Here is a 15540-nt window from a genome sequence, read left to right on the forward strand (position 1 = left end):
TAGCTACTTGTCCATCCCACACTTTCCAATGCATTTCCCTGTCACTTTCCAAACAGCAAAAAGTCAGGTTCTCTCTTTTAAAGCATGTTTGCTGTGCTAGGGTGACAGAGCGTCTGAATTCACTTGCATGTTGCAGAACTAAAGTTATTGTATGCACTTGAATTAAAGGCAGGGAAAAGGGCTACCAAAATGATTAATGGGGTGGAGTGACTCTCCTATGAAGGAAAGTGGCAGTATCTGGGATCTGGGACTTTATAGTTAGGAGGAATAGCAAGTCGTCGTCGACATGACAGAAGTTTATAAAATTATGTCTGACATGGGAAGCAGCTTTTCTCCCTCTCTCCTAACACGAACACTCAGGGATATCCAATGAAGCTGAATGTTGGAAGATTCGGGGCAGATAAAAGGAAGGTCTTCTTCATGTAGCACATAGTTAAACTGTGGAACTCACTGCCACAGGAGGCGGGGATGGCCACCAACTTGGATGGCATTGAAAGATGACTGGACAAATTCATGGATAAAGATAAGGCTTATCAATAAATAGCTACTAGAAATGATGGTTACACTCTTGTCTCCAAGGTCGTAGGCAGTGATGCTTCTGAATACCAGTTGTTGAAAGCCACAGAAGGGGGAGAGCCCTCTTGTGATCAGGTCCTCTTTGTGGGTTTCCAACCGGTTGGCCACTATGAAAACAGGATGCTGGACTGGGTGGGCCAGTGGCTTGCTTCAGAAAGGTTATAAATTCAGGCACTCTCATAATATTGGTTGCATAATTCAGTAGCCTCTCTAGGTGGCAGCATCAAGCCCTGTATTGAAGCTCCAGGCATTGTTATGCAACCGACCAGGCTTAGAAGCAGGGGACCTTTGTTGAAATAACATATTCCTCATCTCTCCAGTATTCTAGGTATCTTTCGATTACAATAAAAGCAAGACAGAATAACAAAAAGAGTAAAACTGCAAATGGTTTGTGTCCTTCCATACTAGGGGATCAGGGTGGTAAGGAAAGTTCTCTTCCCCCCCCCATCCCACACCTGTCTTATCCTCCCAACAACCCTGTCAGGTGGGCTATGATAAGGGTGACTCATTCAAGGTGACATTTATGGCTGCCTGAGGATTTGAACCAGAGTCTCTCCCTGGTCTGAATATGACAGGCTGACCATGATGCTAACACTCTTCGTTTTAAGTCACGGATGGGGACCTTGCTGCCTCGAGGTTCCACATGCTTATTTTGCATCCAAGAATCTGCAAATTTCCACCAGGTGATGGCTCTCTTACCTGGTTGATCATGCAGGTCTCCAGCTCTTCCTTGGTAACACTGTTGTGCCCCCTTTCTTTGTTCTGGAAAACAAATGGGCTTCCTATTAAACTTCCAGAGATGGGAAAATAACCCAGCATCAATTCCTATAGGGTATTTCCAGATGCCCTGTTTATTGAGTATTCATTATGATTTGTTTGCAGAGAGGGTAGATGACCTTGTGTCAAAGCTAGCATTGCCTCAAACTTTCCAGTGAGTTTTTCTTATATTCTTATATAAAATGTCTGACCTTTTGGGAGCGTGGGTTTGTAGTGCAAGACCTCCCAGCTAACTATAACCACTCGACTTGAATTTTTTTTTTAAATTAAACTTTATTGAGATTAAAAAACACTTACAGAATTTAAACAACAAATAATAACAAATGAACAATAACAAATAATAGCAAATAACAAATAAACAAATAATCATAATCATAATCAACAAACAGCGTTCAAAAAAAAATGCTGATAGATATCAAACTCTAATAACAGATATCAAATATCAAAATAAATGATACTTTCAACTTAATACAAACTTAATCTTAAATGAACTTAGAGAAACCGAACTTCAACATAAATTTGATAACAAAATCATAAATTATAAATAAATCCCTAAAATGGAAAGCGTTCCCTTTTCTTTCCTCCGATACCCCCCTCCCCCTTTCCCCCCTCTAAAAACTGACTTCCAGTTCCCCCTTTGCTCTGGTCTTTTGCTTTTCATTATGTTCCTTATACATACTTTTTCTCCTATCTTTTACTCTTGTTCTTGTCCTGTGTCTTTTATAAATCCGCTAGAAGAGTGGTTTTTTCTATTAATTTTTTCTGATATTGTTTAAATAAGTTCCAATTTTTTACTAATTTTTCTTCTTTCACTCCTTTTGTTCTCCCCGCCCTAATTGTCAAATTTTGATAATTTATCAATTTTTCCAGCCATTCTTCTTTTGTCGGTACTATTTTACTTTTCCAATTCTTTGCGATTAATGTTCTGCTGGCGACTGTCGCATACATTATTAATACTTTATCATTTATTTTTATTTCATCACTTATTATCCCTAACAGAAACATCTCTGGATCTTTTTTGAAGGTGTATTTTAGAAATTTTTTAAATTCATTATATATTTCATCCCAAAATTTTCTAATTTTTTTTACATTTCCACCATATATGTAATTGGTTCCCAGGTTCTTCTTGGCACCGCCAACAAATATTGTTTGTTCCTTTGTACATTTTGGATAATTTGGAAGGCGTCAAATACCACCTGTATTGCATTTTATAAAAATTCTCCTTCAAATCATAATTTGTCACTAGTCTCAAATCCCGCTTCCATAAATTTCCCCATTTTTCTACTGTTATTACTTTCCCAAAATCTTGTGCCCATCTGATCATCGTTTCTTTTGTTAATTCATCTTTTGTTTCCCATTCTAGAATCAATTGATATAAATTTTTTATATATTTTCCTTTTCCTCCTAATATGATTTTCCCAAATTTTGACATTTCATTTTCAAATCCTAATTTGCAATCCAATTGGAATCTTTGCCTTATCTGATAATATTGCAGCCACACATTGCAATGATTTTTTATTTTCTCATAATCTTTTAAGCTCCATTTTCCGTCTTTCTTTTCCAAAATCTCCTCATATGTCGGCCATTTTGTTTTCATATTGATTTTTCTTACGGCTTCAATTTCGAATGGTGACGTCCACCATGGTGTTTTGGGTTCTAAAATTTTATGGTATTTTTTCCAAATTTTATATATTGACTTTCTGATTATATTTTCCATGAAGCAATTATGATTTTCCATTTTTTCTTTCATTAGATATTTATGCCATCCGAATCCGAGTCCCACTCCCTCTAAATCTAACACCAAATTATTTTTTAATTCTATCCAATCTTTTGCCCAGACCAATCCTGCTGCATCGTGATATATTTCCAAATTTGGTAAACCGAATCCCCCTCTTTCTTTTGCATCTGTTAACAATTTATACTTTATTCTTGGTTTTTTTCCGTCCCACACAAATTTTATCATTTCTTTTCGCCACTCGTTGAAACAATTTACCCGCCCCCCTAAAATCGGCAAATTTTGAAACAGAAACATTAACTTGGGTAATACAATCATTTTTATAACTGAAATTCTTCCCAAAATTGAGAGTTTTAATTTTGTCCATATTCCTAATTTTTGTTTGATTTCTTTCCAGATTCTTTCGTAATTCTCTTGTACAAATCAATATTTTTTGGTGTCATTTGTATCCCTAGATACTTTATTTTTTTCATTATTTCAATTCCTGTTAACTCCTGTAACCTTATTTTGTCTTCCTCTTCCAAATTTTTTACCAGCATTCCACTTTTTTATAATTTATTTTGAATCCTGCCAATTTTCCGAATTCATTTATTTTCTTAATTGCCTTTGGAATGCACTCTAACGGGTTCTCGGTCGTTATTATTAAATCATCCGCAAAGGCTCGCGCCTTATATCTGTTTTTCCCAACTTTAATCCCCTCAATTTCATTGTCCTCTCTTATGTTTTTCATTAAAGTTTCTAATGTTATTATGAATAATAAGGGGGACAGTGGGCATCCCTGTCTGGTCCCTTTATATATTTCTATCTTTCCTGTCAATTTTCAGTTAATCACGATTTTTGCATTTTTTTTATATATATAATTCCAATCGCTTTGGTTAATCTGTCCCCTAATTCTAATTCCTGCAATACCTTCGCCAAAAAACACCATGAAATGTTATCGAATGCCTTCTCTGCATCTACCGATAGGATTCCGCCCTCTTTACTTCTATCACTCTCCAAATATTCTAAAATATTAATTACGTTTCTAATATTATCTCTTATTTGTCTCCCTTTGATGAATCCCGCCTGATTTTCGTGTATTATTTCACCTAAAATTGAATTTAATCTGTTTGCCAATACTCCCACATAAATTTTGTAATCGCAATTTAATAATGATATGGGCCTATAATTATTTGGTAATTCTGAATTCAAATTTGGTTTTGGAAGCAATGTTATTGTTGCTTCCCTCCAGCTTTCTGGGATATTTCACTTATTTGGTAATTCATTCATTAATTGTTTTAGAGGGGTTATAATTTATTCTAACTCTTTGTAATATTCTAATGGAATGCCATCTGGCCCTGGTGATTTTCCCTTTTTCATTTTTTGTATCACTTCCTTAATTTCCTTTTCTGTGAATGGTTCATTTAGCAAATTTATTTTTTCTTGGGAAATTTGACTTGAATTTGCTGACATCGGACTGAATCCCACCGGAAGATAGTAACAGATGCACCTCTCTAGGAAGGGGATTACTGAACTGGGGAGCCACCACTGAAAAGGCCCTGCCATGGGTCAATGCCAACCAAGCAGTCCACAGTGACGGCACCACCAACAAGGCCTCACCTGCAGATTGTAGGATTTTGAGATGGTCTCCTATGTTTTACTCACCCTGTACCACATGAATATGGTTTTGAAGGCATTTTCATTTGAGCAAGATCCACATGCCATGGTTATAACCTGAGATAGACCCTTAGGAGCCACCTGTAAATGGGGAGAGAGTGGAAAAAGAGTTATAGCGACATTTAATCTCAGAAAGGCACAACACAAGAAACTTGTACACATCGTGGGCACATTCTTCCCTTTAGGCACCACCACCAGTGACCTATTAACTTTCCCTGAGCAACTGGCCCCACTTCCACAATTTCCATAAATGTGGTTTAGAAGCAGAACTGAATATTTGGCTTGACTTACATTTGTCCTGTCTCTGTACTCTATGGCTTGTGCCATAAGGCGCATGCACAGGAGCCCTAGAGGGGCCATTTCCCTCATGGCCTTACCACTGTATAGTGCTAAACACACCTAAAGACTTCATCATAGTGTTGCGATCTCCTGGGTTGCCAGGATGGCTGTGTTTTTGTTGCTTATTTTACTTTTCGTTATTGCAAGATGGAAATGTTGGGAGGTGGCAGTAAGGTGGGACAGCTCAGCTCTCCAAACAGATTTTTGAGGTACAGTCTGTGTTGATTTAAGCCAGGGGTGGGGAACTCTCTTCACGCTGAGGACCACATTCTCTTATGGGTAACCTTCCGAGGGCCACATGGGAGTGGTGGGCGAGGCCAGAAGCAAAAGTGGGTGGAGCGAGAGGTACGTTTTACTTTTGTACAGTAGGCGGATTTCTACACACCCTCACACATCTCCCCTCTGTTCCCCATCCAGGCAAGGAAAAGACATCATCAGAGTTCAATGACATATTCCAGTCAGGCAAAAACACTCAAGGTGGGAAGAAGAACCAGTGAGCGACATGGCTCGTGCAGAGGAGATGGGGCCAGAACGGTTGAACCTGAACCATTCACACCACAACAGGAAATTAAAAACTTTTTTTTAAAAAAAAAATATTTTTATTAATTTTCCAATTAAAACCAATTATATCACATTCAATATTTCAAATTATACACATATATATATCAATCAAACCGAATGTCAGGAAATTAAAAACTACGCCAGGTGGTTGGCTGCTGTGCAACAAAACTTCCCAAACCATCCATGCTGGGGCCACTTCTCTGCCAACGCAAAACGTACCGAAAGCAACGATTCCTTTAGCTTTTCAGCAAAGTTCCCTGGGGGAAGAATCCCCAGCGCAGGCCTGTTGACAAAGGTACTCTGGAAAAGAAGGCAAAAAGCTTGAAGTCAACACTGAACAGCACAGCCTTCACCAACCTCATGCCCTCCAGGTGCTTTAGACTACAAAAAGGAGGTACTGGCTGGGGGGACGATGGGAAACTGAAGTCCAAAACAGTTCTCTATGTTTGTAAAGGGAAGGCTCTTAGGCTTGTTTGTAGAGCCTGTGCCTTGCATGCAGAAGGTCCCAGGGCTGGGAATAACCTCCTGGTCTGAAACCCTGGAGAGTCGCTGCCAGTCAGTGTAGACAACACTGAGCTAGGTGCACCAATAGTTTGATTTCAGTAAAATAAAAAAATTCCTTCAGTAGCACCTGATTTCAGTATAAGACAGACAGGTTCCTATATTCCTATGTACTTTACATTTTTTAACATCTGCACCTGTTTTCTTCCTCCCTTCCCCTGAGTTTCCCCTTTCATCTTATTCCTACCCCTCCCTTCCTTCCATTCATATAATAAAAGTACAGGCTGATTCACACAAAAATATGGTTTGGGATTTGCCTGATGACCCTCTGGTTGAGTGGCTCACCCATAAGGGGCAGCGAGCCACAGATCTGAAGGCTCCAGGTTTGATTCCAAGGAAGTCCAAACAAGATGGGCACTACCTGTAGCAAAGAAAAGCAGAGGGGAACAATGGGAAAGTAGAGGAAGAAACTTAAGAGCTGGGCCTGGGTGGTGGTGGTTGAGGGCCAGAAATGGCCCTCTAAGAGATGGTTCTCCAATTCCTTGAAAATTGGAAAACCTGGCCACCTTCCAGAAGCAAACTCCAGCATGCAGTTTCCAAAACCAGAGAGGAAAGAAGTGCAGTTCAGGCAATATTGGGCAATGCTTAACAACAAATAAAGAAATCTCAACATGGGCAGGAGTTGCTTCAGTGACTTGGGTGAAAGAAGCATCTTACCAGATTCCGGGGCTGCTGCATGAGTTTTATCAGAGATGGATGGCTGTAACCTAAAACAAAACAAAGAGAGAATTTCCAATGGCTTTCAAGGAACCCTGCCAGCTTACAGCTAACATGTTAAAGGTTTTTGGAAACCATAATTTGAGTCTGGGAGCTGTTGATGACCACATTCTATCTCACTTCCTTTTTCTCATTTATGTTGTCATTTGAATGTGAGGAACAGAAACCACAGGGAATCAACACGAACATTGGCCTGGTTTGCACATAATGCTAAGCTAAACCATGGCTATGTGTGAGCAAGCAAGTGTTCTGGCACCCAGGGAGGAAATCACAGCCATTTCACTCCTTCCCCAGTCTTTCTGCTCCTGGAACAAACTTGATTGCAGCTTGTGGCTTATTTGGAGCAAGAGAGCTAAGCCATGGTCATGCATGTAACCCTAAGCCAAACCATGGCTTAACTCCAGGTAGTACAGTGACTGTGGGATCAGGGGAGGAGCCAAGCAGCCACAATTTTCACACTGTGCATCACAGAATCATAGAAATGGAAGGGACCCAAGGGTCATCTAGTCCAACCCCCTGCAATACTTACTCATTCAGTCAAAGCCATTATTTGGCTTAGTGTTGCATGAATGGATCACTGTCTGACCTCAACTGCTCTGTTATTTGACAAAGTGATATTGTGAATTTTCATTTCACAAGGACAGTACCTACTTATAGGGACAGCAGTGCCTGAAGCTGGAAGAAAATAGAGCGCCTCCAAGGACGAAGAGTGCATGCACAGGGAAAGAGCATGATTTAGGAATCAGCACAGTGGACAGCAACAAATTCAAATGCTTCTCCCCAAAAGGTACACTTTAGCCACCCTATTGAAGCCCAGAGACAAAGAGTAGTGGTTGTGATTATGGGACTTGCCAGCACCCACCTTCAGTAGGAGGCCCAGTCCATACTCTCCATGCTCCTCTTTTAAATGCCCCCCCCAAACTGGTTTCGGAATCACTGATACTGGAATGACTAACTACAACTAAAAGCACTGCAGTGACCACCTGCAAAGTCTCCAAAAGTTGTGTGTGCACCAATTATTCTGGCAATGATCCTAAAGCCATGCGACTGGTTTGTCACATTCTACTAATGACATGCTTGCTCACCCTGAGCAGGCTAAGTGTTTTGAACATTCTGTCAAATCACAGCAGCTTAGCCAGCAGCAACTGACCCATTAAGTTCTACACCAGGGGTCCCCAGACTACGGCCCGGGGGCCGGATGCGGCCCAATTGGCCTGCCAATCCGGCCCGCGACGACCCTCGCCGCCTGCTCTTATGGCGCGCAGCGTGGCAGCGCTCTTCCGGGTCGGGAAAAAAGCGCCGAAAATCCTTTGTGCACATGCGTATGGGCCTCTCCCGACCCGGAAGAGGTCATTTCTGGTGCACTTCCGGGTCGGGGGGAGGCCCATACGCATGCGCACAACGAATTTTCAGTGCTTTTTCCACCCTGGAAGCGCGCCGCCACGGGCGCGCACTCCCCCGCCCGCCGGCCCGCACAGGCGCGCGCTCCCCCGTCCTCCACGCAATCGGTGCGGTGGGAACCGGCCCAAACGCCGGTAAGTCTGGGGACCCCTGTTCTACACAATCAAGAGTTTGCAAGCTCAGGGTCGCAAGCCCCGTTTTTACAACCTCAAATATTTCGTTGACAGCTTGCGGGCCCAGCTGGTGCTCTTCTGATGCCGGTGAATTGTTGAAACAGCTCAGACATAGTAACTACACAGCAACTAGCCAAAATAAAATGGCACACGCTTGTGGTCATTAATCTGCATTCCTGGCCCTTCAGGAGCTTGGAGGCTTAGCCAGTTCCACTTCTGTAGCTATTCAGTTCTGTTTGGAAGTCTTATGTAAAGGCTAACCTACTTTCTTCAGAGTTTGGAAAGTTCTTCCTAGTGTCTTGCTCAATGACAGCCCTGGCTCTAGACCAGAACGTGCGTTTGGGGCCAACATTTGCTCAAATTTGGGACTTGCAACACTGAAAAAAGAATGCCAAACTTGCAATGCAGGACCAGTGCAGAGTCTGTCCAGTCCAGCCACCTGTTTGTTTGTTTGTTTATTTAATGCATTTATTCCCCACCCTCTTCTCCAAGGTGCTCAAGGTGACCTACATGGTTCTCCCATGCTCCTCAATTAATCCTCACAACAACCCTGTGAAGTAGGTTAACCTGAGAGTGAGTCGCTGGCCCAAGGTCACCCAGTGAGCTTCATGGCCAAGTGAGGATTTGGACCCTGGTCTCCCGGGTCCCAGTCGGACACTAACCACAATGACAAATTTGGCCAGCCAGATGCCTCCAGAAAGACCACAGGGAGGGCATGCAGCAGCCACCCTGTTATTTGCCCCAGCAGTAGTTCTTCAGATGTAGACTGCCCCTGTACAGGGAGGTTCTGTTTAGCTGTCAATGGACTTTTACAACTCCACCCTGCAAAAATGGCCCAACTGTTTGTGGCAGGCAACCCCACATCTCCCAGAAGGGAGTTTCATGCCCCCCAAAAGAGGACATCCTCTTGGCTTACCTATTGGGATGGAAGATATCTGAGAGTAGAGATCCAGCATGCGGTTCCCGTCAACGTCGACAAGGTAGTTCCCCCGGCTTTCTTCGTAGTTGCAGAAAAAGTGCACAGCTTCTGCATTCTGGAAGGGAGGGAGGGAGAGAGGTGGCCTTGACTGCCCCCGAGGGAAAGACCATTCAGGCCATTTAGCACAGGAGAAGGAGGGGGGCTGCCTCTGGTTTTAAAAAAAGACTTGAGGAGGCCACGACACTGTCCTGGTCTGCCTGATTCCTCCCTGATGGGGCCCTGAAGTTAAGGACGAATCAACACACTGCACTCTTTATTCATGCTTTTCCGATTGTGCTTAAAGCAGCCACTTTATTATTCTGAATAAAAAGCAATGCACCCTTGATCCAGACTAGGGTCCTGTTCCAGCTTCCTACTTGAAAATGGTCACATGCGCACACAGCAAGCTGCTCCTCAGCATAGTTTCAGGGAAACTGAGTTTGGTTTATTTCCTTTCCTCTCCCCCTCCCTTTTGTGCCTTAAAAAATCAAATATATTGTAAATCTCCAGGTAGGGGCTGTCTTGTTTTAACTGATGGCCTGTTAGCTTCTCTGAAAGGCTTTTTAGCTGAAGAGCAGGGTACAAATGCTCTTAAAAAATAATAATGAATCCAAATAAGGAAAACTCCAGCTTCCAGGCCTAAGAAGACTGGCCAGGTTTCTCCATTTGGTCCCTAAGGCTGTGTGGGCCAAGCCACACACATACCTGCTCTCTACCTGATGTCATCTATGTTGGCAGGTAAAGAAGGCTGAGCCAAAAGAGGGTTTGCTTGCATTAGCTGGTTGCTGGGGTTTGCAAAAAGCACTGGGCTTTTTGCCCATGTGGTTTGATTTCAAACCCTGCAGGCAAAAACAGCCCACCCGGCATCACTGTGATACCAAGCGACGGACAGTTGAGAGGCTCTGACATCTGGTCAAATGTGGCCCACGGAGAGGTGGGTGGGAGAGATAAGGACAGACAGATAACAGCCACGGGGAACCCTTGGAGGGCCCCCCAATCTGCAGCGCCTTCCAAGCCGGGGACTCTGGGCCACTTTCCCCCTTGAAAATCAATATGGCCAGCTTCTCAAAGAAGTATTGAATGCCCTCTCCCCATTTGCAAGGAGGGTTGCCTACCCACCCACAGTTGATTTGCTGCGTAGTATTATTATAAGGCTCTGCAAGTAAGGGGTTTGGGGACAAAAGATGGCAGAAGATTTATATCTTTACACTAAAAAGCAGGATAAATTACCTGAATTCTATTCAACTGTTTCATTAATTCCTGGAAGGAAAGAGATAAAGAATATTATGAATATAACTAGTGGCTTAAGCAGGATGAAATCTTGGATAGATGCACTGGTGTCATGGTTTGGCTTCCCACGTTGTCTGAACAGGGCTTGTGGTTTGGATCTTCAAACCACAGGGCAACTTTGGTTAGTCTAGAAAGAGCTGGACCTGGGTTCTGGCGACATTATAAGCCAGGGGTCAACAAACTTTTTCAGCAGGGGGCCAGTCCACTGTCCCTCAGACCTTGTGGGAGGCCGGACTATATTTTGAAGATTTTTTTAAAAACAAATTCCTATGCCCCACAAATAACCCAGAGATGCATTTTAAATAAAAGGACACCTTCTACTCATGTAAAAACACGCTGATTCCCGGACCGTCTGCCAGCCAGATTGAGAAGGCGACTGGGCCTTAGTTTGCCTACCCATGCTATAAGCCAAACCATGGCTGAGGAACTAATTGGCTGTACTCTCTCCTCCTGAAGTCCGCACACCTTCCACTAAGCCATTGTGTGGCTTAGTGTGACATATCGATTAGGATTGATAGGTCTGTCAATTTCAGTTTCTGTTGGTTTCATATTTTTCAAATCCTAAATTCGGTTCACATTTCTGTGGCCATTTGGGTTTCCATTTTTTAAAACCTCATGAGAATTGTTCAGTACTCTAGCACAAATTTCTCCTAATCAGCACGTTTTGGTATGCACTTTCGACTAAGGAGAGGGACCCAGGTGGCGCTGTGGGTTAAAGCACAGAGCCTAGGGCTTGCCGATCAGAAGGTCGGCGGTTCGAATCCCTGCAACGGGGTGAGCTCCCGCTGCTCGGTCCCAGCTCCTGCCAACCTAGCAGTTCGAAAGCACGTCAAAATGCAAGTAGATAAATAGGAACTGCTACAGCGGGAAGGTAAACGGTGTTTCCATGTGCTGCTCTGGTTCACCAGAAGCGGCTTTGTCATGCTAGCCACATGACCTGGAAGCTGTACGCCGGCTCCCTCGGCCAATAATGCGAGATGAGCGCGCAACCCCAGAGTTGGTCACGACTGGACCTAATGGTCAGGGGTCCCTTTACCTTTACCTTTTTCGACTAAGGAACACTTCTCTGCAAGCAATTTCTCCTATCACACGTTTGTATGTTACTTTTCTCAAATACGCACAGCTTCCCCTAATAGATGTATTTTTTGTGAGCACTGGGGAGAAAACAGCATCACAAAATTTGTAGAAGTCCAAATTTGGAAGCATGACTGCCTTTTGCTTCTCATTTTGTTTTGAAAAATGCGAGTGCAACAGTTTAAATGCAAACTGGATCAAATTCTCCCCCTCCCTGTGTTCAAACCAGGACAATAACAAGTAGGTGGGGGCTTGAAAGATGGCTGCCTCATTGCATCAGTTTACCCTGGATTTTGGGCCAGGGACTTCTGTCTTCATGAGGGGCCCATCGTAGTCAAACTCCACATCAATTTTTGCTGCAGCTTGACTGATTCCTCTGTGCCCTGAAAGGAAAATAAACCAATTCAAAGTCATTTTTTTAAAGGTTTAAAGCAGGCTTCCTCAAGCTCGGCCCTCCAGATGTTTTTGGCCTACAACTCCCATGATCCCTAGCTACAGTAGCAGGACCAGTGGTCAGGGATGATGGGAATTGTAGTCTCAAAACATCTGGAGGGCCAAGGTTGAGGAAGCCTGGTTTAAAGCTACAATCCCAAATGTACTTACCATGGAGAAAATCCCAAGGGGCACAATAGGACTCCCTTCTGGGTAATATGTATAGAGTTGCATTGTATATAGGGCCGGCCCAGGCATTAGGTAGAACGAGACTGCTGCCTCAGGTGGCAGAAGCTCTCCAGGGGGCACCTGCTGCCTCCGCCAATGGCAGAGAAGCACCGCCATCATCAGTGCAGATTTTGGGCAAGATTGTGTCCATTTGGGTGGTAGCAGCAGGGCAAGGTGGCACTTCTGGTTTCACCTCAAGTGGCGAAACGGGACTCGCCACCCTGAGTGTACATATCTATTGAACAAATCCAATGCAGTGAAATAAAGTTGCCTTCTATCAAAAACCAGTCCGAACACCTTTTCTGAGACACTGGTGGAAGCCTCTGGCATAATTTAATAAGCAAAGGCTACCAAGCACGGTTAGAAGCCCCATCTGTCCAAACTGAGCTGACACACTAGGACCAAAAATAGTCTCACACCCCAAGAAAAAGATTAACAAGTATGCCCTCCAGTGATGAAACCAACCGAAACTTTAGCTGATTTAATTTATTGATCAGAGCTTGATTGATCTGACCGCATTGCCTGTGTGGCAGTGAAGCCTCTGAACACTGATCAGCTGAGTTGATGGGATGGCAATAGAGGATTCATTAACATTCCTGCTGGTCGTAAGAGCTGTAGCCTAGTGGCAGGGCATCTGCTTTGCATGCAGAAGGTCCCAGGTTCAATCCCCAGAATTTCCAGGAAGGACTAGGAATGTCCTACCTGTAATCCCGGAGAGCTGCTGCCAGTCAGTGTTGACAATACTAAGCTAGATGGACCAGCTCAGAATAAGGCAGATCCCTATGTTCTTTCCTCTAGTCTATTTCATTGCTCAGATGACAGAGCACATTATTTCCATGCTAAAGTTCCCAGGCTCAATCCGTGTCGTCTCCAGTTACAAAACAAAAAGGTCATTCAGATAGCAGGTGATGTGTAAAACCTCTCATTGAGATGCTGAAAAACCACAAGCAACGATGAACTAGATTAAAGAATGGGGAATCTGTGGCCCTCCAAATGTCCCGTCTCCACCCCCCCCACCCCGAATTAAGATTGCAGTTTTGCTAACGGGAATCTTCACAGAGCAGAAGGCCAAGCCAACGGGAACTGCGTAGCAAGTAAACAATTCTTGTGCAATGTTCTGGGAGATGAATCCTTTTTATTAGATGCTTGAAGAGTAACACGAGAAGCTCTAGAGGATAAATAAGCTGCAGAAGGAGGCAGTTTGTACTGGACAATCCCAGCCGAGAGGAATTTAAAGGCCTCTTGAAAGGCCAAAACAGAAAGGGAAGATTTTGGATCCTGGCTGGTTTTGCTCACAGAAAGACATTTCGTAAGGAACATGTGAATCTGCCTTATACCGAGGTCACGTTCACCCTTTACATTGAGAGGGCTATGATGCCACTTTAAACAGTCATGGCTTCCTCCAAAGAATCCTGGGAGCTGTAGTTTGTTAAGGGTGCTGAGAGTCGTTAGGAGAGCCCTCTATTCCTTGCACAGAGCTATAGCTCCCAGAGTTCCCATGAAGAGGGATTGACTGTTAAACCACACTTGGAATTATAGCTCGGGGGGGGGGATGGGGTCTCCTAACAACTCTCAGCACCCTTAACAAACTACAGCTCCCAGAATTCTTTGGGGAAAGCAATGCCTGTTTAAAGTGATATCATGGGGCTTTAAATGTGTGGGGTGAATATGGTACAATGCAACACGCCCCCCCCGAATTTCAATGATATTTCTCCTCCCCTCTAGTAATTTCCAAATGTGATTTATTTTCTCCATAAATAGATGAAGACTGGTTGGAGGAAGGGGGGGAAACATGGGGGAGATATTCATCACAGGACTAATATAAGCCACTGCCTTGAGCTGTGGAACTCTACCAATGTCTCCACTCTGTTTCATGTGCTTTCCCCACCACTTACCAGCTGCAATAATCCTAGAGTTCTGTTGCAACGAACTCGTTAGATGTCGACTGAGCAGCATCAACGCCATTTCCCCTTTGCTTCCGTCACAAAAAGGATCAAACCTTTTTTTCCTCCCTTGCTGCTGATGACCTGGGAGACAGAGAAGGAAGAGACTGAACACACAAGCAAATACATTCTTCCTGTGACCATGAATCATAGCCCCATAAGAACAGCAGCAGCCTGTTGGGTCAGGCGCCCAACAGTCCAGCATCTTGTTCTCACAATGGCCGACCAAATGCCTGTGGAAAACTAGCAAGCAGGATTCCAGCACAAAAACACCCTCCTCTCCTTTGCTTTCCAGCAACTGGTATTCAGAAGAAGAGGAGGAAGAAGAAGAGTTTGGATTTGATATCCCGCTTTATCACTACCCAAAGGAGTCTCAAAGCGGCTAACATTCTCCTTTCCCTTCCTCCCCCACAACAAACACTCTGTGAGGTGAGTGGGGCTGAGAGACTTCAGAGAAGTGTGACTAGCCCAAGGTCACCCAGCAGCTGCATGTGGAGGAGTGGAGACGCGAACCCGGTTCTCCAGATTACGAGTCTACCACTCTTAACCACTACACCACACTGGCTGCCGCAGACTGTGAAAGCAGAGCACAGCCATTGTGGTTGGTAGCCAATGACAGCCTAGTTCTCCACGAATTAATCACCGCATCCTCTCCTGTGTACACAAATAGTTGACCTGTAAACTCATATTCACATTTAACATTCAAAGTTGTATGTTTCTGTGCAAACAATAGTTGAGACGTACATATTGACAAGTTTATACAGTCGCACCTCGGGTTACAGACGCTTCAGGTTGCGTGTATTCGGGTTGCGCACCCCGCCGAACCTGGAGGTAACGGAACAGGTTACTTCCGGGTTTCGGCGCTCGCGCAGAAACACCAAATTGCGAACGCTGCAGGTTGCGAACGTGCCTCCCGCACGGATCATGTTCGCAACCCGAGCGTCCACTGTACTCTTAAACACAAACAGTCCTAGACGTGTAAAGATGAGTTCTACCTGTATTCAGTGGAACACGTGAATGAGCTTACCTTAAAGTTCTGCTTTTGTTGCTGTTTCAGTTTTATTTAGCTTTATAAAAGGGAGTTGCATCCAGTATTGGTTAGAAGGCACATAATCTCAA

General features: G+C 43.9%; 1 protein-coding gene across 1 annotated transcript in view; it reads right to left on the reverse strand.

Moving 5' to 3' along the window:
- ABAT (4-aminobutyrate aminotransferase) overlaps nt 1–15540 on the reverse strand; it is a 46208-nt gene that overhangs the window by 10745 nt on the left and 19923 nt on the right. The window contains exons 2-9 of the mRNA XM_035131268.3: nt 14374–14505; nt 12104–12201; nt 10685–10714; nt 9413–9530; nt 6863–6912; nt 5864–5944; nt 4733–4825; nt 1276–1338 (exon numbers count right to left, since the gene is read on the reverse strand). Coding sequence (XP_034987159.1) covers nt 1276–1338; nt 4733–4825; nt 5864–5944; nt 6863–6912; nt 9413–9530; nt 10685–10714; nt 12104–12201; nt 14374–14443 — 603 coding nt within the window. The 5' untranslated portion in view covers nt 14444–14505. The remainder of the gene's footprint in view (nt 1–1275; nt 1339–4732; nt 4826–5863; nt 5945–6862; nt 6913–9412; nt 9531–10684; nt 10715–12103; nt 12202–14373; nt 14506–15540) is intronic.

This window comes from Zootoca vivipara, chromosome 13 (genome assembly GCF_965207765.1).
Source record: "Zootoca vivipara chromosome 13, rZooViv2.hap1.1, whole genome shotgun sequence".
In the NCBI taxonomy this organism is placed as follows: Eukaryota; Metazoa; Chordata; class Lepidosauria; order Squamata; family Lacertidae; genus Zootoca; species Zootoca vivipara.